Raw genomic sequence first — 26,378 nt, 5'->3', positions numbered from 1 at the left:
TAATAGAATATAACAACTAATAATGTAAAACTCATAAATTAGTTCTATTGTATATTGATAGATATTTAATCTTTCAAAGAATATAATAAAAAAAAAATAGAAAAGGATCATTTCACGAAAATAAAGGTTAAACATTCAAAGTGTTAACACCCTCCAAAAAAATTATCTATCAAAAAGTTTTTATATAGATCTTCCAGATTTTACAAAACAATAATACAAAATAAATTAAAACCTTAGACCAAGAAAGTTAAATTTAAAGTAAGTAGATTTCCTAATTTTTTTCTTTTTTTTTTTGTGATAAAATCTTATTTTGTTCTATATTATAAATAAAAAAAATTGCATATATCAAGGTGCATTTGACTTATTGAAGTGAAAGCAAGTAAAATATTAAATAAATCGGGATCAGGTAAATGTAAGTGCATTTTTTTGTTCCATTTACTCACACTTTCTCGGTAAAGCAATTTAGGAAGAAGTTGTCTGCTTTAACTACTAACGAAAAAATTTTCTTGTAGTAAAAATTATTATTTCTCAAAAACATAAGAAGAGTTTTGAGGTAAAAATTCAAATTAAGTGAACTGTGGATTTTCAACTTTAAGTTTTTAAATGTTACAAATAAATAACTGTAACTCATAGTGCTACAATCAAAACGTTCCGAGTATAAATCTGCAAGTACTTATAATGGAGCTAATTATTTCCATGTAACGTCAAATTAAACCAATTGTTTCCATCCTAAAACATTAACTACCCAGAAGATAATGATAAAAAATTATTTAAATACTATGATTAAATTAATTCGGATTACCATTAATAACAGCAATCCAAATTGATTTAATCTTTGACATAACACCGAAATAATATCCAAGTAACGACATATGGACAAAGGCCAAAAAACTTTTAGCACAGATTTGTACAATTCAATTTTCGAAAAAAAGCAAAATATTTTTTTAATTTTTGTTTTTTCTTTCATATTATATTTTGTATCCAATACGAAAATATTGTTAAGATGAAATCTTCTCATTAAAATAAATTAATCTTTACGTAAAAATATAATAAAAAAAAAATCAAATAAAATAAAAATTAAGAAAATTCGTTTTAAGGGCTTACTGTCTTAATGGCAACCATTAACACCAATATCCTTTTTAACATTTAGATTTTTCGGATATTCTATAACATTATAATAAAAGTATAAAAATTTCTCACATGCACAAAATATTGTTTACGTTTTTCCCTTTTCTTTGATTTTTTGTTTTATTTAAGGAGTAAAGTAATATTATAATAAAACATAGCCCGATTTAACAATCTTAAAAAGTTTTAGCCGAGTATTAAGACATTATATTCCTTATTATTTTTCTTAATTTTTTTTTTGCCAGTAATTTATTACGATTTGGTGGCAAATTTTTACCCTATTCAAGTCTTTTTTTTTTTGTATTCTTTTAAATTTTTTTTTCACCTCTATCGCCTTTTATCTCATATTATATAAAATCCTTAAATATATACTTGTATCCTTTTTTATTATTCTTATTTTATTTCGTTTTTCTTATTACTAAATCTTTATTCTTCCTTTTTATTATAAATTATTTTCTGACCTTCCACATAATATGTACTCGTATTGTTAAATTATTTTTATTTTCAATTTCATAAAAGCTTAGTGTAAATTCAATGAGAAAATATTAATTATATGAAAAATATTCAAAAGGATATCTTAACACAAGAATCCTAAAATTGTGTTATTGTTTTAAATGTAGGTGTTATTTAGTTTTTTATTTAAGGTGTTAAATTTTAATATCGAAATTTATATTCAAATGATTTATTACAAATAGCTAATTTTCATTGTTAAAATTTAAAATAAAAAATTTTATATTAGCGGCTTACATTTATAAGAAGCTTATCATATATATATTTTTTTTAACAATAGCATTATCGTAATAATATCATGGTAATAAAAAATAAAATATGGTAATAGAAAATAAAAAATATTTTGTCCCTGTTATTAAAATTATATTCCTGGAAATCTTATAATTAAACCGATATTATTAATTCAAATAGGCTTTATTTAAATACATTTAATTTTACTCTTGATACTTTAATAACACCATAAATACAAACATGTACACACAATTGTATAACAAAAATCAAATATATATAACTATAAAAATATCAAAATATAAATGTCATATTATCTAATTTATAATATTGTAAAATGTCTTTTACATATTTACAACTAAAATTTACATATGAATAAAAATATAATATATTATAGTAAATTCAAATTAGTTTATTTAATGATATCCAATTACAAATATATACATATATATATAGAATTTAAGTATTAAAATGAATTATTTAAATTTTATTTCTCTTTAATTATTATTGCATTTATAATATTAAATTTTATGTAATTAATATTTCAAAATAAAGTTATGCATTTATATATATGTAATACAAGTATATAAGAGTAAAATGTCACGGTTAATTAATTATCGATTTTCTACTTAATTTCATTACACATATATTTTATATACAAATAAACACAAATCACAACAATCTTTAACTCATTATAATATTATTTTTCGTTAATCATTTTAATTATGTAATAAACTTAAAGGATAATATAATTACTCAAGAATGACATAAGATACCTTTTAAACAGGATTGTAAATATTATCATACATATATGTACAATCAGATGTACATATATGTATGTATGTATACAAATCTGATTTTTCTTATCTTGTTCTATATCTAGTCAAATGTAGTCAAGTTAACTTTAAAAATATCCTTGCATCGTATATAATTTAAGTTTTAAAATTGAAATTCTTATTAAAATTTTCTCCTTAGAAAACCCTTTTACAATGTTTTTATCATATACGTTATGTATTGTGTACGCAGTTAGAAGAATAAATTTTCAATCTGATTTTGTGGGGGCGGTCTCATCGACGCCCCCACAAAATCAGCACAGGGAAAGCCCAACTTCCCCAGCCTATGCAGGTGGTACTTCACTGGGCAGTGCCCCGTGAAGAAATTCGCAATAGTACGAACCCGCCTCCTGATCATCCTCATCATCTCTGTGGTGAATCCGTTGGAGTATGCCGAAAGAAACACCTTCGCATGACGGCACCCTTTCGTGTCCCACCAGTGACGGTCGCATTCCGCCGCGAGCAGGCAGGCAAACCTGGCAATAACAATTCCTTTATTTAACAATAATATTGTTGTTATTGAAAGGAATTGTCATCTTATTTCTTAAAGATTATTTCCTCAAATATATGGCAGGAACCAAAACTAATAAGCAAAATTAAAAAAACAACTCAATTATGTGAATATTTTACATGTATGTAAGCACTCTGGAAAATATTGCAATATTTAATTTGAATTTCTAGAATTTTTTTATATTTTACCAAAATATATGTACATACATTCACATATTAAAAATCGGTATTTTATTAACCGAGTTAAATCTTTTTAAAAAATTTACCTAAATTGACTACCCTGACTAGATATTCAAGTCTAACCTTAAACTACTAATATTATACGATTATATTGTATGTACATACCTATATATTTTTAAAATTTAATCTTTAGAAATGGAAATCATGATATTTAAAGAAAAAATTCCGAAAATATTTGCATAGATAAAATTTGCATATCGTACGGCTAAAAATAAAATCATTTAAAAAGTGTTTTTTTCCTTCCGAAAACCCGTGTATTTAAAATAACTCTTAAAAAAATGTAAAATTTTTTAAAATAAAAAAAAATACATGTTTTTTTTAAAGAATTTTCTATTTACTTTTTCTTTATTAATATATTCAACATTACATATACATATGGAAAAGAATTCGAACGCGAGTCCTTGAAATTTCTTTCCTTTCCACATAACCTATTTTATTTAAATCAGTAACATATTAAGTAGCATATAGCTAATTAAGTTGGAAGTAAAAGACGCGACAAAATAAGTGTACATAAATTATTTGAACTGTTTGCTTCTGGAAAAATATTATACAAATATATTTTTAAAAAAGTTTTAAAATTAAACCACACACAGAATATTTTTAAGCGCACTTGAATTCTTTATATAAGAGCTATTTCTTTTGCAGTCACTTTTATAATAGTATTTTACTTGCCTATGTTTAAAAGAATTAAAAAGAAGTCAGATTAACTCATAAGGAACTTGTAGACTCATAAGAATATGATAAAACTGTTTCCATCTTTATACGCCTTTTTAATCGCATTTATAAAATTTCATAAATTCTAGCCGAAATTAAACTTGAAACTCATAGCCTATAAAGACATATTCTAGAGGTTAGGATCATTATAAAGATAATATCTGTGAAATAAAACCTAAAACGTAATCAACATATCATAATAAAATTGAATTTCAAAATAAATACAATTTTTATAAAAAATTTCAATTTTTCAAAAGCAGCTCTGGTTTTGCTAACTTAAAATTCCCATTTAAGCAAATTCTGAAAATAACATCACAATGTATAACAAAATTTTTGTAGGTTAAATTTTAGTTAATTTAAAAAGATTTCTTTTTAATATTAAATTTCTATAAAAAAAATCAAAATATTGAATTTTGTATCACTTTAATTTTAACTGGTCCCACTAGAAAAAAAAAGGAATTTTTTTCTTTCTTACATGGTTTACAAAATTACATTTTTAGGCAACTATACAAAAATAGCTGAAAATTAAAAAAAAAAAAAAATGAAACAAAAACTATTTCACCTTTATAAATTTTCTTTTCCCATATAAGTGATTTTATCACATCGAAACACCTTATGGTATTCAAAGAGAAGAAATAAAAATAACTAACCTTCTTTAATAAATGGAAAATTCTTTATATTGTTCAGCACATAAAGAGCACAGTATATTTTGAATTGTGCATGTCAATTTTGTGGTACGTTTAAACCAAATCAATATTTTACTAAAATTTAAGGTAGTTTGTTAAAGAACAAAGACAAATTTAATACGTTTGAAGATTGAAGACAAACTTCTATGACGAAAATAAGTCTCATAGCTTATATGTATAAAATGAATGATCATTTTATATAATTGTAAAACTTACAAGACAAGAGAAAGTAAAGGATTTAGTATAATTCAAACATAACAAACTGCTTTTGCAATATTTACATTATGCTTTTACAAATAAGATTTAAGAAAGCAAACGTATTATTAAAATTAAAAATGCAGTTGAATTTTTAAAGAAATATTGAAATTTTTTCAAAGAGTTGCTATATTTAACAATAAAAATTAAAAGAATTGCATGACTACCTTCTGATCTTATAAACGACATTAAAAACTTTAAAACTAATTCTGATCATTTTACCGATTTTTTCATAAAATATATAATTTTATGTGTATAATAATCAGAAAGAAAAGGATTTTAAGAAAATTTTAATATCCCGAAACATTATTTACCAGGCTTTATATTTAAGGAAAAATTAATGACCCGAAAAAATTTATATATATAAGAAAATAATTTTTAGGAAAAGTAAAATTAAATTTTTCAAATTCGAAAACTTTAAGAAGACTGGAAAGATAAAACAACAAAATATTTTTATATTAAATCAAATGTTGTTTTCAAAAATTAAATTTAATTAATTATAAATCTGTATTATAAAATATAAATAATGTAAGAATCAGTTTTTAAACTTAATTTTTTCATATTATATTTAGGAAGAAACAGGATAATTTTATTATGTATTATGAATAATTAGTAAATTTTCTGAGAATAAAATGAAATGTTTTCTGATTCTACGCACAAATAATATATATTTTGGATTTTAAATAAGTGGAATAACAAAATATTCTTATGTTTATTGAAAAAACCTATAGTAAACCTTATATGTAATTGCTAACTGTGACTCATCGCTTCTCTGCACATTAATTCAGATAAACATTCTAAAACTAACAATTCAAAAATAGAGAAAGAAAATATTTTATAAAAAATTCTACTCACAAATTTTACACTATTCTATACTAAATTGAAAAATTATTATAGATATGATTTGTTTATAAACATTTAAAAATTAAAATTTTCATTTTTAAAATTATTTTTCAAAAATTTAAATAATTCAATTAATAGTTTATTTAAGTTTTATTCACAAGTTTCTCCTATAGTATGTAGATGCATGAAGTTTAAATAAGATATAAGTCATCGTATTGAAAATATTCAAAACAGACAATTCATATAATTTAAAATTTATAAAAATCTATTTTTTATTTGATTTCACAACTTAATATTATAATATGCATAAATACATTAATGTATACAATTCTATATATTGAAACATTCAACATTAACACTCTATATAAAATAAATTTTAATATTAAAACCCAAAATTATTTTCATATCTATGGGGACTTTTTGCTTATCCCTAAATCGAAAACATTTTTCCGTTATCAAATAAAAATAATCCTAACACAAAATTAGTGAACTATAGATATTTATACACAAGTATGAAAATATAGATATTTATAAGATAAATATTTTTGTAAATTTAACTGATTAAAAATAATTTGTGTTTTAATTTCAAAATATTACCAAATTTTATATAGACAAAAAAAATTTAAAATTTTATTATTATGAATGGTGAATTTGAAGATTTAAATCAAAAAATTATATGTAAATTTATATATATGTAAATTTATTTTAAGAACTACATAGAATTTTATAGAATAACAAGAAACAAGTTTGCTTGGTTTTCAAATTCTTACGGTAACTTAGACTTATAAGTTTATAAATTCAAATCCTTAACACAAAAATTATGAATTATATTTAATTAAAAAAAATCAAATGTACCAAAAACTATATTAAAAAATACATTTTACTTCTTTAAAAACTGGAAAATTTTTTTACCCAAATGAATAGCTGGAAAATCAAATTCAGAATTAAATTTTGAAATCCATGAAATACACAAAAAATTCTTATTAGCACACTTGCCATGAACTTTATCAGTAATAAAATTGGTGATTTAAAAATTTCTTACATGAGATCCCCTACTATAAATCCTAATTACCACGTACATGAAGGGCAAAAAATTACCCGGTTAATGAATATCATAAATCTTAAAATTAAATATTCGAAATAACATTTACTGTATTCCTTTTTTTCACTAATTTATTTATTGTAATAAAATTTTGCTATTTTAAATTTAAATGATATTTTAAAATTATACCATCATATTAAATATTCAAAAACACGTTAAACTTCTTATTTTGGCCTTTTTAAAACTCAAAATTAACTTAAATGTACAAATACATGTAATATTATTAAATTAAATACTACTCATACTGTTCACTTAATAATACATTTAACAAATGTATAACTATATGAGTACCACTAGCATAATGAAAAAAATAATAATAATACATAATTTGAAAATGTATAAGAATTTTCATTTTACATTTTATAATAGAATCTATTTGAAATTTCATTACAAAAATTTAATTTAAATATACGAAAAATATTAAGCCAAAATACAACAAAATGTGAAAATTCCTAAATTTACATATGAATATAATATGAGTTTCAGTTCAAGAGTGTGTTTATTATTCAATATTATTTAATTTTTGTGATTTGGAATACATTAAAATAAACTGGTTTTCTCTAGAGTGTTAATTATTTTGTTTATTTTTAATTTTTTTAATTAAAAATTAATTTAATATATATTTAAAATAAATTTGAAAATTTTAATTTTTAATGAAACAATATACTTTTAAATATTAATAAAAAAAAACATTTTGCTGAAATGCAGCCTCTTTATAACGAAATATTAAAATTTATGATTGGACTTTATTAAAAATTGGAGTGAGATCCAGTTTTCGGGCAAATAAAAATTCAAAATTATTCGGAAATTATAAAAATAATTTAATAAAGAATTATAAATCCGAATCCGAGGTAAAGCGGTTGTAAATTTTTCGATAAAAGAAATTGTATTTTTAATTTTACAAAATTTTTCGATAAATTTTTGTGCATTATCTTTTATAATATAATTTAATTAGTTATGTAATTTATGCTTGCACGTAAAATATCAAGTAAATCTTTTTTACAATCCCAAATATTAGGTCTAATAAATTTTCTAACCTATCAGGTTTGTAATCATCAACTACAATCGCATATTGATCAAAGCATAAAAAGAACTAATTTTCAATTTAGTCCAATTCTGGTAATACCGAAGTTTCTGGTGAGTTCTGATGATACCTAATGATAGCACTATTTAAACTGTAATTTATTCCAATTTGAATATTGAATCTGATTGTAAAAACCAATCGACAAGAATTGAATTGTATTATATTTTTTAATCTATCCTCTTTAAGCTTATAGTAGTTTAACAATTCATACAATATTTTACCATTTCTTACTTAAATATTAACTAATCAAAAAAATATACTGGAATATTTTAATTTCAATTTTCTTATTCAAAGTGCTATTCTAGGATTAAATTTAATAAAAATTTATTATGTAACTATTTAATATAGGTTAATGTTTAAATGTCAGTCGCTTATTAACTAATATAATTTTTTATGACTTTATAAACAATTTCTTGTATAAATACAATTCTCTACTAAAAATACTAAAAATATTTTATTTTCACTAGAAATTCTTTACTAAAAACTAAACACAATCTTTATTATTTCTTTCTATTTTTATAATAAAAATCCTAGAAGATCATGAGACAACCATTTTTTTTTTTAATTTACATTTCGTTTATGAATTATTTATAATGTACATTTTTTTTTCAATCCTTTTTTGCACTCCTTTAAACATGCACATTTTTATTTTGCAAAGAAAATACATTTATAAATACCTACATACAAACAAACAAAATAATAAAAATGTCAAACAAAAAATCATTTTCATTTCATATTAATGTTGGTTTTTAGTTTATTTTTTTTTTAACAATTATTTTATTAAAATTATACAATTTTAAAAATAAAAAAGAAAAAGTTTCAAAAGAGTTATCAAAGTGGAATATAATACACTCTCATAAAAAAAAAAAAAGTAGAAAAAATTAAATTTTTTTATATGACATTTTGCACATGTCCTTGGTTAAAAAACAAAATTTTTACACTCTCTTTATGAATTATTTTACGCCTAAAAAAAAAAAACATTCAAAAGTGAAACACTTGTGTGTGGTGTGAAAACAAAAAGTTTCACTATAACTTTCTGTATACTTTTTCTTTTTTTCTCATTTCTGTTCACATAAATCTAATTTTCAACTTTTATGCTTCCATAAGTGTTGAACCGTTTAACTCCCTATACTAGAGAAATCCGCAACAAGCAAAAATTCAACATAAACATGAAAAACAGTAGAAAGAAATAAAAATTAACTACTCCTTTTATGGTATGTGTCCTTTACAAAATATTAAAAACACGAGTTTTAATTTGAACTAATATGAATATACTTTGCAAATTTATATACGTAATGTATAAGTAGATATTCTTTGTATATATGATATGCATAAATATGTAAATTTAAACTAGTAATTAAGGTTTGTTAAAAAATTTTCAAAAACGCTCATATAATATCATCATTCATTATACTGGTAATTATACATTTACAACTAAAATGATTTAAGTCCAAAATAGTATGAATTGTATATTGTGTATAATTTTAAATTTACAAAGAAATTAAGTAAAACATTTTGCTTGAAATTGTATTCTTTTTTAATAAAATTTTTTATTATTTTAGTGCGACCTTCAGATATCATCGCAAATGATAATGTTTGTTCCAACTTTGTAACAGAATAGCCACAATTTTAAACATTAAAACGTTTCAGTTACTCATATTTTGCACAAATTTCGCATCAAATATGAAAGAAATGCTTTTTCTCTAAGACAGACATATAATTAGCTTTCTGATATAGAAAAAAGAATCTTGCATTTGACTTTTGTTTTAATACACCAACATTTTTTCTAAGCTCTAAAATTATCTAATTATTTTTAATTTTTAAACACAAACAAAATATTATGTATGCCGTAATATTATAACGCATAAAGTTGAATCCAATTATTGACGAATTAGTTTAAATAGATTCATAAGCAGAAATCTAAAATATCGCGTTGTTAGCATGATTATATTTTTATTTTTTTTTTAAATCAGTCAATTTTTGTAATATTAAATAACAACATTAAATTTAATTAATAAAGTAGCTATGTATTTAATTTAAATATAAAATCTAAAACGTGTTCCCAAAAATCTAACTCTAAGACCTAAAGTTTATGTATTTAGTATTCAAATTTAACAATTTTTTTCTCTTAGCAAGCAACTAATATTGACTACTTATATTAAGAACCCTCAATCTTTCCTCTAATTTCTTGATTTCCTTAAAACTTATTATATTTTATATTATGACAGTCCTATCATTTTTTTTTTGGTATATTTGAAAACCATCCAAAATTGTTCCGATTTTGTTCCGAAAGATACAAATACATATACTCCTCATTTACAAAAAAAAATATGTAAAGTAAACTAAAATAACATGATGTCTTTTATTTAAGTGAACATATTATTATTACAAAAAGGAAGTAAAAAAGGACTTACAAATTGATTTTACGTTTTTTCCTCTTTCTCCTCTTTATCTTATTATTTTTGTTTTACATCATTTTTACTTTTTTCATTCTTTTTCTTGTTTTTTATGTTATTGACCTAATATTCACAAACTTGTGTTTTCATTTTCGAAGACATAATGTTCAATTTAATATTACAGTTGCTTCTAAAAAAAGGATATACATGTATAAAAAGTGTGTTATATTTCACATAACATGAATGAACTTAAGTATATGTAAGTATAGATGAGTGTTAACATGCATGCATATATTGTATGCAATAATAAGAACAACTTTTATTAGATATATTTTTACATACATTAGACATGAATGTCAAAAAGTATTTGATAACGATGCATATGGGAGTTAATGACTTATTTTGAACTAATAGTTTTACTTATATAATATACATAATTTTATATATTATTGTATAAATTGTAAAATCTACATAAGGATCACAAAAGCATGAAGAAAGTAAAAAAAAAATGAAAATTTAAAAGTATTACAAATAAAAATTGTAAAGAATTCAAATGTAATTTTTGAATAGAACATAACAAAAAAAAAACCAAAAAAGAAAAAAATTCTTTTTTGGTGCTTAGACATCATGTATTCATTCTAGTAAATCATTCATGTTCAAATATTAATAATAATTAGAACACGAAAAGGAAAAAATGTAAACATTTAGAAATAGGTAAGAATTAATTCAATTGTATTTTAAATGGAACTTTTTTTTTAAATGATAGAAGTTACTGCAATATTAAATCTTAAAGTATGTACCACGATTTAAAATTTTGTAAGTAGTCTCATTTATACATTTTTCAACGATTATTTCTATGCCTTTATTTTTGATTCATAGGATTTTTGATTCATAGGAATACCTATCACTGCCAACCTAAAATAAAAAGACTTTATATTAATATTGCAAAATCAAGTTAGTTTTATTATTTTGTTATTAATTTACCGTTCATAAATGTCTTGATTTTAATCCGAAACACCCAAAAATTCTTCCTATGATTATGTCAACTATATTCAAATCATGCTACCTGATTAATACTCTCATCGACAACCTAAAATTTATAAATATTGTAAAATCTTAAAAATTTTTTAATTATTAAAGCATATTTCGTACAAATTATACAAAATACAAAACAATTACTTCATTATTTAACACCAAGTGTTCCGCGTCCTACATTCTTCGAACAGAAAATATTTAAAATGAAAATTAAATCTCAGATTTACAAAAAAAAACAAATGGTGTTTTTAAAAGAATGGTGCAACTCCATATCATTTTTACAATTTTCCAGTATTCATAGCATGCACATATAAAATAGAAGTCAAAAATCTGTCAAATATAATTGGCCATTAGAAAGATTACATCTGCATAATATTTTAGTAAAATTAAATTTTAATTTATTTTCAAAACACAAATATGCATATGTGTGTATGTATATATATGCGAAGACACTAAAACAATAGATATTGAATTTAAAAAAAAAATATATTTAAGGTTTTTAAGGTTTTTTTCGAAAAATTTAAATTTAATAAATATTTTACGATTTATTCCTTTATTTAAAACGACATTATTACATACATACATATATATATAGAGCATGGATACAATAAAATGACAAAAATCTGTTGATTTTTTAGTCCTTGAAATAAATTAAAAAATAAATATGTAAATATTTTTTTAATAACTAAATTAAAGTGTCATTCAATGTAATTTTTGACCTCAAAAATTCTTCTTCTGTAACATAAAAAATTTAATTTATTTTATTGCTTGGCCTAATATTGCAAAATTACTATTACAAAGGTTATTCACGTGAGACCGCAAAAGATGAATAGATTCTATTTGACTATATGTATACAAAATAATATAGTATTTTTAATTATACAAAATATAAGGCAATATTTTACAAAAAAAATGTAAGTCTGAAAAATTCTCATTAGACCAATTAAATCTTGACAAAAACTTCAATATTCCAAAAAGAAAATTGAAAACTTTTGCAAAAAATATTTTTTTTAATTTTATAATGGTATAAAATTACTTTTAAATTTTTTCTGATTTTTATTCAGCAGATCGTTATTAAAATCTTTAATATATGCTTTAGGTTTAGGGCATTGACTTTATTTAGGAATCTTGTATCATTTACTATATTATAAACTGCCTCGTATTTTTACATAACTAATAACTATTATTTTTACAAAATTGTAGTCCAAGATTTGTTGCAATCGAAATACTATCTAAAAAAAAGTGATTATGAATATTTAAATAAAATTATATGAACAATGTAATTATTAAAACATTTTAATTGAATTATTTCATTGAATTTTTTATTTCTTTTTTATTTATTTTTTAAAATTTTACCATCGACAAATGAGAAAAACAATAGAAATAAAAATATGTTTCGCATAATCAAATTTGACAATTTTTGTTACTTCCACAAAACAATTACGAAAATTTAATATTGTTTAAATAACAAAAATGATTTTTAAGAAAGAATTTAATAAGTTATTTATACTTAATTTTAATTTGTATTCAACAAATATACAATGATTTTTTTACCCAGTAAAACTATTATGTATATCTTTTTTATTTTACTATTATCCAGTAAAAGAAATTATGTATATTTGCAAAACACGATTTAATTTTAAATATTACAGAGAGTAAAATCTATGCAGAATACTAAAATAGATCATGAAGAATGATTTAAAAACTTGTTAAATTTAAATTTTTCCCTTTCCTTATTGCAAAACATTTTTTTAATAGTTTTCTTTTTTGGTAAATAAGAACAGATCTCAACACGTTTACATAAAAGGGAAAAACCACATGATAAAGACAAGAGAAAATTTTAAATAAAAAGTAAAATAAAATTTTTAAAACTGTTAAAAAATAAAAACGAATTCGAAAAAAAAAAAACAATTTGACAGCCCAAGAAAACTAATTTCAACTCTTTTGAGAAAAAAATCTCATTTATTTTTATTTCTTTGTATTGGTATTACTTTGTACAGTAACGATAATACTTTTAAAACATTCAAAATAGTTTTCCCGTTTATAAAACATTTATATTAAAAATTAATTATTATCTGCTTAATTGAAAAGAAAAACCCTAAGTAGTCTGATTTTAATTAGTACTTAGTAGCTCAATAGTCTGCTAACATATAAATGGACTCCCTAAATACATAACATTGAATCTGTCTTACAAAAAATACATAAAATTACGACTATCTAGACTATAATTCATAATTATTCAATCGAATTTTTTTTCTAACATTGCAGTATTCTAAATACAATCGAAAAGACAACCTTCATTTAACCAATAATTTAATTAAGTAAATTGCATAATGGAATTGTTAGTTTTCTATTTTACATAAAAATTCTGAAAAATTCTGAATCATACCTCCATATTATGGTAACTATTTTTGAATAACTTTCCCGATTATACGATCCTTATTTAAACAAACATTATACATTTATTCATTATTTCTACGTTGTAATTTTTATAAATTGCAAAATCTTATAATTTTATCCTTAGTATATATAAGTATCTTTCAAAACTTATTTTTTTTCTCGTTTTTTGTTAAACATTGTTCTATCTTTATAGAATAAAAGTTTTTAATTTCTACAATTTGAAATAAAGTTTTCCGACTAAAAAGTAGATAGCAGAACAAAATATAAAAAAAAATAAAAAATATTGGTTAAAAAAACCGCAAAGTCAAAAAACTTTTTTAACACATATTCATACAAATAGCTAATGTATAAATTGTGTTTGCTTAAAATATCTTATTGCTATAAGTACCATACATACAATTTAACTCCTTTTTTCTTGCTGCTTTTTCTTTTCGCCCCTGAATTCATTCACAATTTTAAACAAAAGTGGTAAGCCGATGATTAGTATTTGGAAAATGTATGTTTTTCACTTTTTTTAATTCTTTTTTTTCGGTTATTCTCTTTCCCAATTGTTTTTGCTTCTAAAATGAAAAAAAAAATTTCCAAAATGAAAAATTTGATTTATTATATAGAAAATAATGTATTTTATAATGGTTAAAGTATAGTTAGTGAAAAAAAAAATAATTGTAAAAGTGAGAAATTACTTGTCAAAATGGTGTTAAAGCTTTTGGTATTTTGTAAGAGCAAAATTCATTAATATAAATTGTTGATTGTTTTAAATTAGTAATAATATGCTAAAAATATTTTGAAATAAGTATCGTCATTGTTCTCTCATTAAAATTGTTATATTTGAAATTTCAATTTAAGCAATATCATTACGTTTGTATTAGGCTACGGTTGATTACATAAATTATTTGATTCCGTTTACACAAAACACATCTATGTAAATCACAAGAAACTAAACTTGGTAAAAAATTTCTTTTGTTCGCTTTTATTTAAATTTTTTTTAAATTTAGAAATGTTCCGAAATTAAAGTAGGTTTTCCTAAAACATAATAAACAAAATTTTTTCAGGGATGTTTTTCACTTTTTAATTTGCTAAACTTAGAACAGTCGAAATTACGAATAGAAATTTTTTGTTAAATTAAGGAAATTTTGTTAAATTTGGCGAATTTAAATAATATTACCTCTAAAGGATCATAGATGTAAATTTTTTTCAAAAAAATGAAAATAAGAATAAATATTAATATATTAAACTTCATCATATTTGAAAGCAAAATATTGAAAAATTTAATATTAATTTTCTTAATTAGATAATTTTGCTTAAATGGAAAGGTTACATGAAAATTTGTAAAATATTTAAAGACTAAAAATCTTTAACATAATAAAAAGTTGAAAATTCACTTAATTAATTTCTTAAATTTAATACGCTATTGTTCTTAAGCCAAAAAAACTCTAATACGACTGAGTTTTATATAAAATTACTTAAACAGCACAAAATAATGCAAGTAAATTATTATTTGGCATCTCTAAAAATAATTAAGCATAAAAATCAAAGTACGTAAATACAAAATTTGAGAAAAAGGCAAGTAATTATAGTATGACCAAAATAATTAATTAAAATCAAATTTAATGTATATGTACTCATCTAATAAAATTATGGTGTAGATAAAAAGCAATACTAAATTAAATTAATATTAACATTATATTCACATTATTGCTTATCGGAAAACATTTTAACCATTACCACAATTATAATTTAAATTTATAGATCATTACACATTATTTGACTATAAATGGTTAAACAATTCAAATAGAGAAATCATAAAAAATAAAAATTTCAAATCTTCCCTAGCTTATAAATTTTACATACATGTCATATTGTGTACATACTCATACATATGTACGTAAATATTTTTTTAAAAATATTTCAAATAATTTCAACAATACTATTATTATAATAAATATTAAAATTTTCGTACATATATTCCTCCTTCATTCAAAATATATACAATGTTATGAGCTTTGTGTATATCCTTAATATTATCGATATATTTTGTTACATTAACGTTATAACCACATGATGAAATTGATTTCCATAAAATTCTAAAATTTAAAATGATAACATTAAAAACAAATTTATGTATATATTCAAGTACATATATACTTGATATATTTATATTGCACATATTTATATAGCATACCCAATATATTTTTGAATTTGTTATAACTTTCTTCTTGTTATTCCACATTCTTGACGATTTAAGGAATTTAAATCAATAAATTGACATCAATAACTTCTAAATCATATAATATTTTCGTTTAATGTTTTTGTTTTCTTCTCCTTATACATACTTTTATAATAAAAATATAATTTAAACGCCTTTTGATTACACATTATTCATGAAAAGAAACATAAGAATTGTTTACACATTATCCTTCCTTAGAGGCAATTCAAATTCTTATTGTTTTTTTCATCCTCGTCATTGGCATAAAAAAGTTTTCTGCACTCAACAAGAAAAAAAAGAAATATTGTATAAAATGAGGTTAAAAAAAAAAGAACAGCAACAGAAACTTGGTAGAATAATAATAATTCAAGTGAAAAGCATCTTCCTACTACACTTACACGTTATCCTTGGTTCCGCTAACTAAAAAGAAAAATAACGACAAAAATTCAAATAAGAGAAAACAAGAAAAAAGAAAAAAAAAAGAAGAAAGGCAAATATACAAACCAACACACATTTTAGATGAATTCTATGTCTGCTTCAAACACCTTACTGTTGATTCAAATTCAATTTTGAATCATTTTTTTCTCTTTCTTCTTCTTTGCTTTTGCTTTCAAAATTCCCCTTAGGATGAAAAAACAAAAACTGAATTCATCATCATCATTCTCTGTTCACTTCAGTTCACTGGATTTCGACTTCCACCACCTCTGAATATACAAGTATATATGGGAGTAAAATAAAAACAACAAATCAATTTGGGAAAAAAAAATTTTTAAGTTCAGAAATAAATTTTAGGATATTCGTGCAAAAATATGCGACTATAATAAATTAAAAAAAAAAATGATTGTACAAGGAATATTAATATTATATTTCAGGATGGTACACAGTATAAAAAGGTGTAGGAGAGAAATATTTTAAAATATCACATCTTGTTTCATAAATCTCCAAATGCAACAATATCAATCACCTATGTTGTAAATTTGACAATCAAGCAAAATGGATCAGGTGATTGAAAAACTAAAAGAAGTTATAATATCGGGCATCTATTTTTAATAATTAATACATATTTGGAACTTTTAATTTAAAATTATTAGAAAACTAAAAGTTTTAAGAATGTTAAAAAATATTAATAACGACCACAGTGAAAAATACAACATGCAAAAATACAAAATTATGGTTGCCTGTTTAGAAATTTTAAAATATTCGTACCAAAATCTATAGGACAAAAAAATTTCTCTTCATCTATGATCACAACAGGATTAAGTATTTTACCATACCTTCTCTATTGACATTCGGAAACTACGACAGTATAAAAATCTCATAAGAATTTAATAACAATCAGCGTAGTGCAAAAACAAATACCCTAAGGAATTTTTTGTTAACGATATGAATATTAACGGTAATGTAACATAAGTTACACAAAGATTTGTTATAATTTCCACTATAATATAAAAAAATCTTATTTTGAATAGGCAATATTCACATACATACTTACATACATTCGTGTAATTTTTCAGATTACAATAAAAGTAATTGTTTCCTTATAAATTATAGCATTGTAACAAGAGTTTTTTAGAATTGTTATAGTAATAAATGGAGTACTGACATGAAGGTGATCATCTGAAATGTAAACGAGCTCGTACGATTATAAATGAATTTCTAAACTTAAAAATTTCATTTTATAATTAACACAATCATTTATTGACAATAAATTTTCATTGTTAATTAAATAACACAATGTGGTACAGCTTTACCTTAAAGAAGCAACACAACCTGGAGCCTGACAACACAAACAGATTGAAGAGCCATACCATCAAATTTATTTTTTTATTTTTTTTACGTGGATTTTAATTTTCAGTGTGTTGAAATAAATTATATATGTATAAATAACATTAATTTTGCATTTGTACATTTCGAGATTTTCAAACAGTCCATAAAGTCTCAAATATAAATTTACAAAAAGATGTTATCGAAGAATGCATTTAAATAATTTCCTAAGATTTCGAAATCGCTGAACTAGTATAAATATACACAATTCTATTCTATGGCTTCTATGGTGATTCTATGGCATATTTTAAAACTAAAGCACCTAGAACTTAAAATTACATTTAGTAAAATGGTGTGAATAAGCTATAGGAACTTCTTAACTGAATTGTTTATAAAAACCTAATAGCTGCAATTTTAATGTCATGTCTATAGTAGCCAAGTTTAATTTATTTATATTTTTTAATAATAAAACAAAATAGCAGCATATACTTAAAATCAAAGTGATTTTTTTTTTAATAAGCCCTATCAAGATTTCTTTAATTTTATATTTGCTTTCAAAAATCATCTTATAAACTCGATGAAAAGAAAACAAAAATAAAAAGAAAACTTTTTAAATTTATTAAAGGAAATACTTAAATTATTACCAAACAACCTCGACCTGACTTATATTAAACCTTACAACCTTGAAATTTCACTTACCCTAATTGCTAGTAATATTTCCATTGAAAAATACATAGATTTGATTTCTTCAAAAGAACTTGTGAAAAAAAAATCATAACGTTTATACACTTGAGCTAACACGGATACATATACACTATAAAATTCGATACAATATATAGAGAACAGATAATATAAGTTATTCAAGAAAAAAAGAAAAAAAAAATATTGTTTACCCTTAAGTCATTTTGCTTTCTTATTTTCTGATGATGATTGCGTAAAAAGGAATTTCCTTCTAATTTTATATTACATACATATATTTTTTTCCTTATAAATTTCTAAAGAATTGAGACAGATCTTTTTATTGGATGGAGAATGTCTATGATGAAAGCATTTAAATATATCCTTAAGATATACCGGCAATTTGTTCATTGAAAGAAAAGTAGTTGAGGAAGGTACTAATCAACATCCTAACAGAGAATTTATAAAACAATAAAATCTGCATAAGCGACAGTAGAAAATAAACAGTAAATTTATAATAACGTGTATATATGTAGTATAAAAGAGGTTTAAGACAAATTTACAAAAAATATAAAAGAAAATTTGTAATAAAAAAAAAAACAAACGATTACCCGACCATGGAATTTTAATATTTTTGTTCACCTGATGGTTAGTTACCTTACTGTGCTATTAAAAATTCACACCGTGTAAATATAAGAACATTAAAGAAATCAAATTAGAAATAAAAACTGAAAATAATTTATTTTCTTTTTTTTTTTGCAAAATGTTTTCTGATCATATTATTAAAGTTTAAAAAAATTTTTTCACTAACAAAAAAATTCTAGTGTTCTTGTTTTACTTCAATCGGAGTAATGAATCGGAATATTTTTCTAAATATTTTGCTTTTGGTATTTAAGTATTAAATTTAAAAAGAAAGATATACATATTCTATTCAAATTGAAAAAATTCATATGTGAACTAATGAATCCGTAAATATTGTGTAGTTTATGGGTGATTATAAATTATCTGAAAAAATTAATCCCATCCGTTTTCGGTATCTTCAAAAGTAACAAGTTATAATGATCTTTTTACAAATTTTTGATTTACAGTGAAATATACTTAATCACTTACAAAATTATTCTTTCAGAAGTGATTTTAGCAAAAACTTATACTTTAAATCAATAAGGAAATAAATAATTTTTAATTATTATTTGTAATTATTACATGTGTATCCCTTCATGCACGTAGCTTGCTGCAACTGACTGTGAACATAAAAACCAATAAAACGGAATCCAAAATATCTCCGATGAAGCACGTTTGACACTGAAAATCTGTTATCTAACGACATACCAGTTTAGGGATTGCTGATGATAAAAAAAAAATTTGCAATCCTTTCTTTTCATAGACTTGCTGTTATTCTAAGAGGATATGAAACACCATGATTATGCTGATAATAACTCAAATCTACAAGAAAAAAAAAAACAATACAAAAATTAAGATACTTTTTTTAATATTTTATTAAAACGTAAACACTAATCTTATTATTATCCTTTTCGAACTTCTTCAATTTTTACCATAAAAAAAAATTAAGTTTACATTTTTTTGAAGAAATAAAAGATGGAACAAATATACACACAAATCGAAGGGCAAGAGATGAACATATTATTTCTGTGGAGTGAAGTTACAAAAAAAAAACGTAAAAATAAAACTAAATACATTTTTAATGTAAAATAACTCGACTGTATTATGTTGGTAGACGATAAAAACAAAAATAAGATTTTGATTTTATTAAAGCTCATTTTCTGGATAATTTATTTGTTGAAGATTTCAACCCGAAAATCGGAACATAAAATGCGAACAGTTTCAATACCACATACATACACACATACATACATCGTTCATGTTTTGAAAATTTTTCAAATCTTTAAACAAATTTAATTTGATTTTATTTGTTTTTTTTTATAAAAATTTAATAATGTAAAAAAGTACTTGATATTGTCGTCTGGTTTCATATTTTTAATTTTTTTTTTTTTTGTTGAAGAAATATTGGAACTTAAGATTTTGTTTTTATTTTTGTATAATTTTTGGGAAAATTTTATAACAATTATAGATAATATTATATTTGTCTTCAGCTAATCGTTCTATGCTCTTTTCTTGTATTATATCGGATGAATTTAGTTTTTATGAGATTTACACGTGTAAAAAGATATTATGATTTAGTTCAAATTAACTTTAACTTTAAGCACTTAATGAAATTTTGTGATTATATAATAAGAGCTTTTCGCAATATTTCTCATTACTGAAGAATTTTAACTGAATTAAAAAGATGATATGCAATCAGTTGGAAATTAAAGATCAAAACTCTTTATAAGATATAAACGGAATATAACATAACGGTAATCGTGCCTCAATTATAATTTAACAGTGCTGAAACAGAAATATGTAGGTAATTCCACAAATATAATTATATGTATGTATGTGCCCCCAGAGAAGCAATGAACAACCTCTCCTGAATAACTTTAAATAATATTTAAAAAAATGTCGTAATTGTTGCACATTAATTTATAACACTGCTAAAATTTAAAAAAAATTTATTTATAAAAATTTACAATAATCAATGTTAAAATTGGTTGTGTGCAATAAATACATAAATTAAATAAATCACTTTCAACAAATCAATCTGTTTTTGATTTTTGAAATTAATATAACATATTAAATGGATATTTAGAATGAATTGTTGCATCATCATACTAGTTATACAAAAACATTCCATTCATACAAAATAAGTTTGATAATACAAAACCAATATGTATGTACATTATTATATTTTTATCAAACTTATATTAAACGAATTATACATGTTCCCTTTACAGAATATTTAACGAAAATTTCGACAAATCGTTTTTTAATTTCGCTGTCATGCGTATTGAAGAAAAAAAAGAATTATTTTTAAATGAAAAAATTAAATTTATTCTCCTTTAGAATTGCATTATCCTTATTTTCAAAAAATTTTATTCGTCCGCATAAAAAATATACTTTATTCTGTAATGTTATTGTCCTGTACTTTGGCATTATAAGAAAATGCATATAAATAATATACATGTACATTTCATACATAAACAATGTCATCATAACATAATTTTTTTAATAATACAAAGGATGCACAATACAATAAATATAAATTTAATCATGTTGTCTACAAACATGTGTATTAAATTGTTGCATTTCAAATTTAATACAATTGTAGTAAATATTAAAATTTTTGAATGAAATAAGAAAATAAAACTCCTATATGTATATAAAATGAACAAACTTTTTGAAAGCAAAGAAAATATGACTGAAAACATTGCAATTTTTCATATACCGCCATAATGGTATAGCAAATAGCTATTCAAATAAAATTATGTAATATTATTAACTCTATGTATACTAACATTAGTATATATTAAATTTACAAATGTATGTAAATTTTATATAACATACATATTTAATAAAACCGCTTGTATTGAATAAGAAAAAAAATTTATCAAAATAAAAAAAGGAGCAAGGACATAACATAGAACTTTCAATTATATTTTAAACAGTTTCATATTTTTCTTTTTTTGTTAAGTAAATGAAAAATCAGATGAATTTTTAAAATTATAAAACTGTTCATTTACTTATTTAGTACATATACCACCTGTGGTTTAAATATTAAAATATAAAAGTAGTTCATGGAAACATTGTTATACACAGAAATTACAATTTTTTTTAATCTATTCCCAAAAAAAATATAAATAAATTGTAATATCGTGACATAACAGTAATTGTAAACCTCGCAAAATCAAAATATTACATATATAAATATAATTTTATACCTACTAAACTTTTATAAATTCAGCAAATATCATTTTGTTCTATGATTATTTCTTTACTTATCAGATGGCAATAGGCATATAAATAAAATTCATACACAAAATTGTACATGTATGTATTTAAAAAAAATCTAATAATTAGCTATCTAATTAAATTTCAATACGATAGCCAAAAGCAAAATAAAATAAAAGATTGGATTTGGATTTTTTTTACGTGCTCTTGCAGAAAATTATACTTTAACGCCGACAAAGAAATATTATATACATATACATATGTATGCATATAATTAAAGAATAGAGTTAACCGTTCTTTCACATAAAGTTTCTATTAGATGTACATAACCTAAATATGTACGTAGGTAAGTGTGTATCCTTGGAAAGTTTTTTGGCTATTTAAAACCGTAGTTTACAAGCATTTTTTTTTTCAATTTAATAAATTTTTGTTTTACTGCGTTTTTATCCTTTTAATAGTTGAATAAGCCTTGGGTTCTTTTAATAATTGTATTTCCTTCTTTGTCCTTTTTTTTTACAAAACCAAATTTTTTTCACTTCTCTTACTAAAAATTACTTTTTTTTTGCTTTCTCTTTTCTTTTAAATTTTAAATATCGCTATTTATACAAATATTTAAAACAATTAAAATAACGAATAGCTTCTTAAATTAAAAAAATGTGTAAGATTCAAGTTATGAATTTTACAATCAATTAGATTTAGCCATATTCAATTTGAAAATGAATTTTGAAGCTCATATACAGGCATTTACAAAGTACATAATATAAATGTATATTATGTAGTTAGATAGGTATCTATTAACATTGTAGATTACAGAATAAAGCAATGGTGCACCGCGATCTATAAGACCTATTGTGCTCCGCCACTGCAAGCGCCCAGTGCCTTGTTTTGAGCAAAACCCCGCAACCCATACCAACCAATGCCTACATCCATACATACATACAAATATACTATTTTTTGTCAAGGCAAATGGCAAATTCTGGAATCTTGAATTAATCTTGTATGATGATTGATGACCTAAGGAAAGAAGTTCTTTTAAGTGTAATTATAAATAGATGCCGTACATATTACGTTACATGGATCAGATATACATACGTACATATGTACACATGAAGGGTTTTGATAAATTTATTTACAATATGTATTGCTGAGTAAATTATGGAAACCCTAAACAAAAATTAGTTTCAAGTTTATACGTACTTAAAGTACATACATATACATACATACGTAATAATTAAATGTAAAGCTGTTTTGCGGAAATCTAAAAAGAAATCAATAACTTACCTGAACAGAACGCTACATAGGTATGAGTTTTTTATATTTTCAAAAGCAAAGTTTTGAAACCGTCTTTAAATTGCATTCTCAAATCCAAAATTAAACTCAGAAGCACTGCACTTTTTTTCGTTTTAGGAATTGGAAAAAAATCGAGATACAAATTTTGATTTTTGACATTTCGTTTTAATCTGATCTGGCGCGCTAAGATTACAAACTATATTAACAAGTATTATTACCATTCTGCTTAAAGTTTTCAGCCTATCCCCAATTTTCGATGTTAACGAAAAAAGTCAAAAATTAGCATAATGTCAATTTAAATATTAACAAACGCAGTAGTTATCGTCAAAAATTTACAAATTGCGCCTAGTGCTCAAATCACTTACTTCTTATTCTGACATTCAGTACCTTCTAAATACTTTATATTTTTATCTTCATAATCTCTCTTTAGTATTTTAATTCATTTTCATTTATTTATGACACTTTCTTATAGTTAGTAAAGCCGTTATATATCAGCATTCCAACGATTGCTTCCTTTTGAAGATTATTTTCACATTTCAAACCTGTACTAATTTTCAAATTAAATATTTTGATTTTTAAATTCACATTCTCTAAAATAAGTTTTTTATTCCATACATGTATACTATGCACAAGTAAATTACCAAAAATTTCTTAAGGAATGCTTAAAAAAAATAAAACATTTTCTTTTCTGTAGAAAATAATATTTTGCTGTGACTACTGCGACAATAAAATGTATTGAGACATTTATTTTTTAAACAAATTATCCTTCTCATAAATCTTCTCGTCAGAAAAAAATTAGAAAATAACATAATTAAATTTTAATAAATAACGACCCTATTGTCTACTTTTAAAGAGTTCGATTAAGAAATAATTAATAATCGGTTAGGAAATAAAAAATAATAAGCTTTGTATCCTGAACGTGTTTTTTTTTCACCAAAAAATATTTTTCAATATTTTGACAAGTTGCGTATATTTTAACACATATCTCGACATTGCCAAAAAGTAACTTATATTTATTTTTTAATTAAGCTATTTTAAAACTAACTAATTTATGATTTTAATTTTTGTGTTACGGAGGGAAAATGGAAAAGTTTGTATGAGATCTGAAAAAACGCAAGCGATCATTATTAGCCTATTCACAAAAAGCTTTTTGATCAAGATGGCTCCACAATGAAACGAAAGTCAACCCTTAATGTAAAAGTTGTCGTGTAAACATAGGTACGTAATAAGGTTTATGACAGCTTAATTTTAAATAGACATTGTATTGTCAAAATTCACATTTAACCGTTAATTTCGCAGACTAAATTGGCGTTCGAATATTTTTATAATTTTTATTTCTGAAAATTTTACATTTCAAGTAATTCATTTCGGTAAATATTAAAAAAAACTGAAATTTCTTTGAAAATGATGGAAGGTGAATATTTAGTTGAAAAAATTCAAGGAAGAAGAGTGAGACATGGTATTGTAAGTATTAATTTTATGCGATACGACAAAGTGCACATAGTACTTTGAAAATGCTCTAAAGTAAAATCTTGATCACAAAATTTTTATATGCATATATTAGGAATAACCATTTTTGTATCTAATTTGCGTTTAACCATAATTCTTTCTATTGTGTATTTGCTATGTTGATTTTTCTGACATTTAAGAAATGATAAAAATCTTTCCAGGTTGAGTATTATATAAAATGGGATGGATACAGTAAAGATGAAAATACCTGGGAACCTAGGGAAAATATACATGAAAGTTTGATTGAACAATTTGAAAAATCGCTAATTAGTAAGTTTAATAATATGAATGTACCTAAATTTGTTCAAGTGTTTTCCTTATCCAATTTTATATTAAAGTAATACATACATGATGCACACATGCATACTTATTTTAGAAAAACAAGAAAAAAATAAATATCCGAAATTGAAGAAACTTAATGGTTTTGAAAGAGGGCTGGTACCAGATGAGATAATAGGAGCAACTAATGCTTGTGGGCCTTTATTATTTTTAATGAAATGGAAAAAAACTGATGAAATACATCTAGTTCTAGCAAAAGAAGCAAATATTAAGTGTCCGCAAGTTGTCATTCAGTTTTATGAAAAACACTTAAAATTTTCTTCATAAATTTTATAAGTTTCCTTTTTTATAATTGCATTACTTTTAACTAACACAGTTTAGTTTTTATTAGCAGGCATTTATTTCAACAAGATATGTATATAACTTAAACATTAAAAATACTAATTTTTGTTAAAAAGTTACTGTTTTTACATTATTTTTAATTTACGTAAGCATTTAAATTAAGTAAGCATAATTTACGTACATGTGCTAGTTCCGATATATGTACATAATACGTATGTATTATTTTGCTTTAAAAATTTATTAATTAGTCTAATCATGTAATTAGGAAGTTAAAACACGTATTACTCAAACTTTTTAACCTAATTTTAATATTAAAGATTGAAAAGGTTTACCAATAATTGAATTGATGCTGTAATTTTAAATTTTGCGTATATGTACATACATACTTCTATTTCGAAAAAAATTTCTTTATGTTAGGATCATACATTGTATATCAAATTTATCAATTAAATTTCAATATTGAATAGAGTTTAATTTCAATTGAATTGAATTAAATCTTAAAT

At 22.6% G+C, this 26,378-nt stretch overlaps 1 protein-coding gene and 1 long non-coding RNA gene across 2 annotated transcripts; one reads left to right on the top strand and one right to left on the bottom strand.

Annotated features, from left to right (window-relative positions):
* Positions 1 to 11,508: 11,508 nt before the first annotated feature.
* Positions 11,509 to 16,044, bottom strand: LOC129613265 (uncharacterized). Its single transcript, XR_008697296.1, has 4 exons — positions 15,922 to 16,044; positions 14,359 to 14,521; positions 11,706 to 11,891; positions 11,509 to 11,616 (listed from the first exon to the last, which is right to left on the bottom strand). It is a non-coding gene; the product is annotated as an uncharacterized LOC129613265 (long non-coding RNA).
* Positions 16,045 to 25,049: 9,005 nt separating this feature from the next.
* On the top strand, positions 25,050 to 26,132 carry LOC129613130 (chromobox protein homolog 5-like). Its single transcript, XM_055527078.1, has 3 exons — positions 25,050 to 25,209; positions 25,416 to 25,524; positions 25,631 to 26,132. The coding sequence occupies exons 1-3, from the start codon at positions 25,150 to 25,152 to the stop codon at positions 25,858 to 25,860; spliced, it is 399 nt and encodes a 132-aa protein (XP_055383053.1). The 5' UTR covers positions 25,050 to 25,149; the 3' UTR covers positions 25,861 to 26,132.
* Positions 26,133 to 26,378: the final 246 nt, after the last annotated feature.

The sequence above is a fragment of the Condylostylus longicornis genome, unplaced genomic scaffold, assembly GCF_029603195.1.
Source record: "Condylostylus longicornis isolate FDR11 unplaced genomic scaffold, ASM2960319v2 ptg000081l, whole genome shotgun sequence".
Taxonomy (NCBI): domain Eukaryota; kingdom Metazoa; phylum Arthropoda; class Insecta; order Diptera; family Dolichopodidae; genus Condylostylus; species Condylostylus longicornis.
This window is presented reverse-complemented; position numbering and strand designations above follow the sequence as displayed.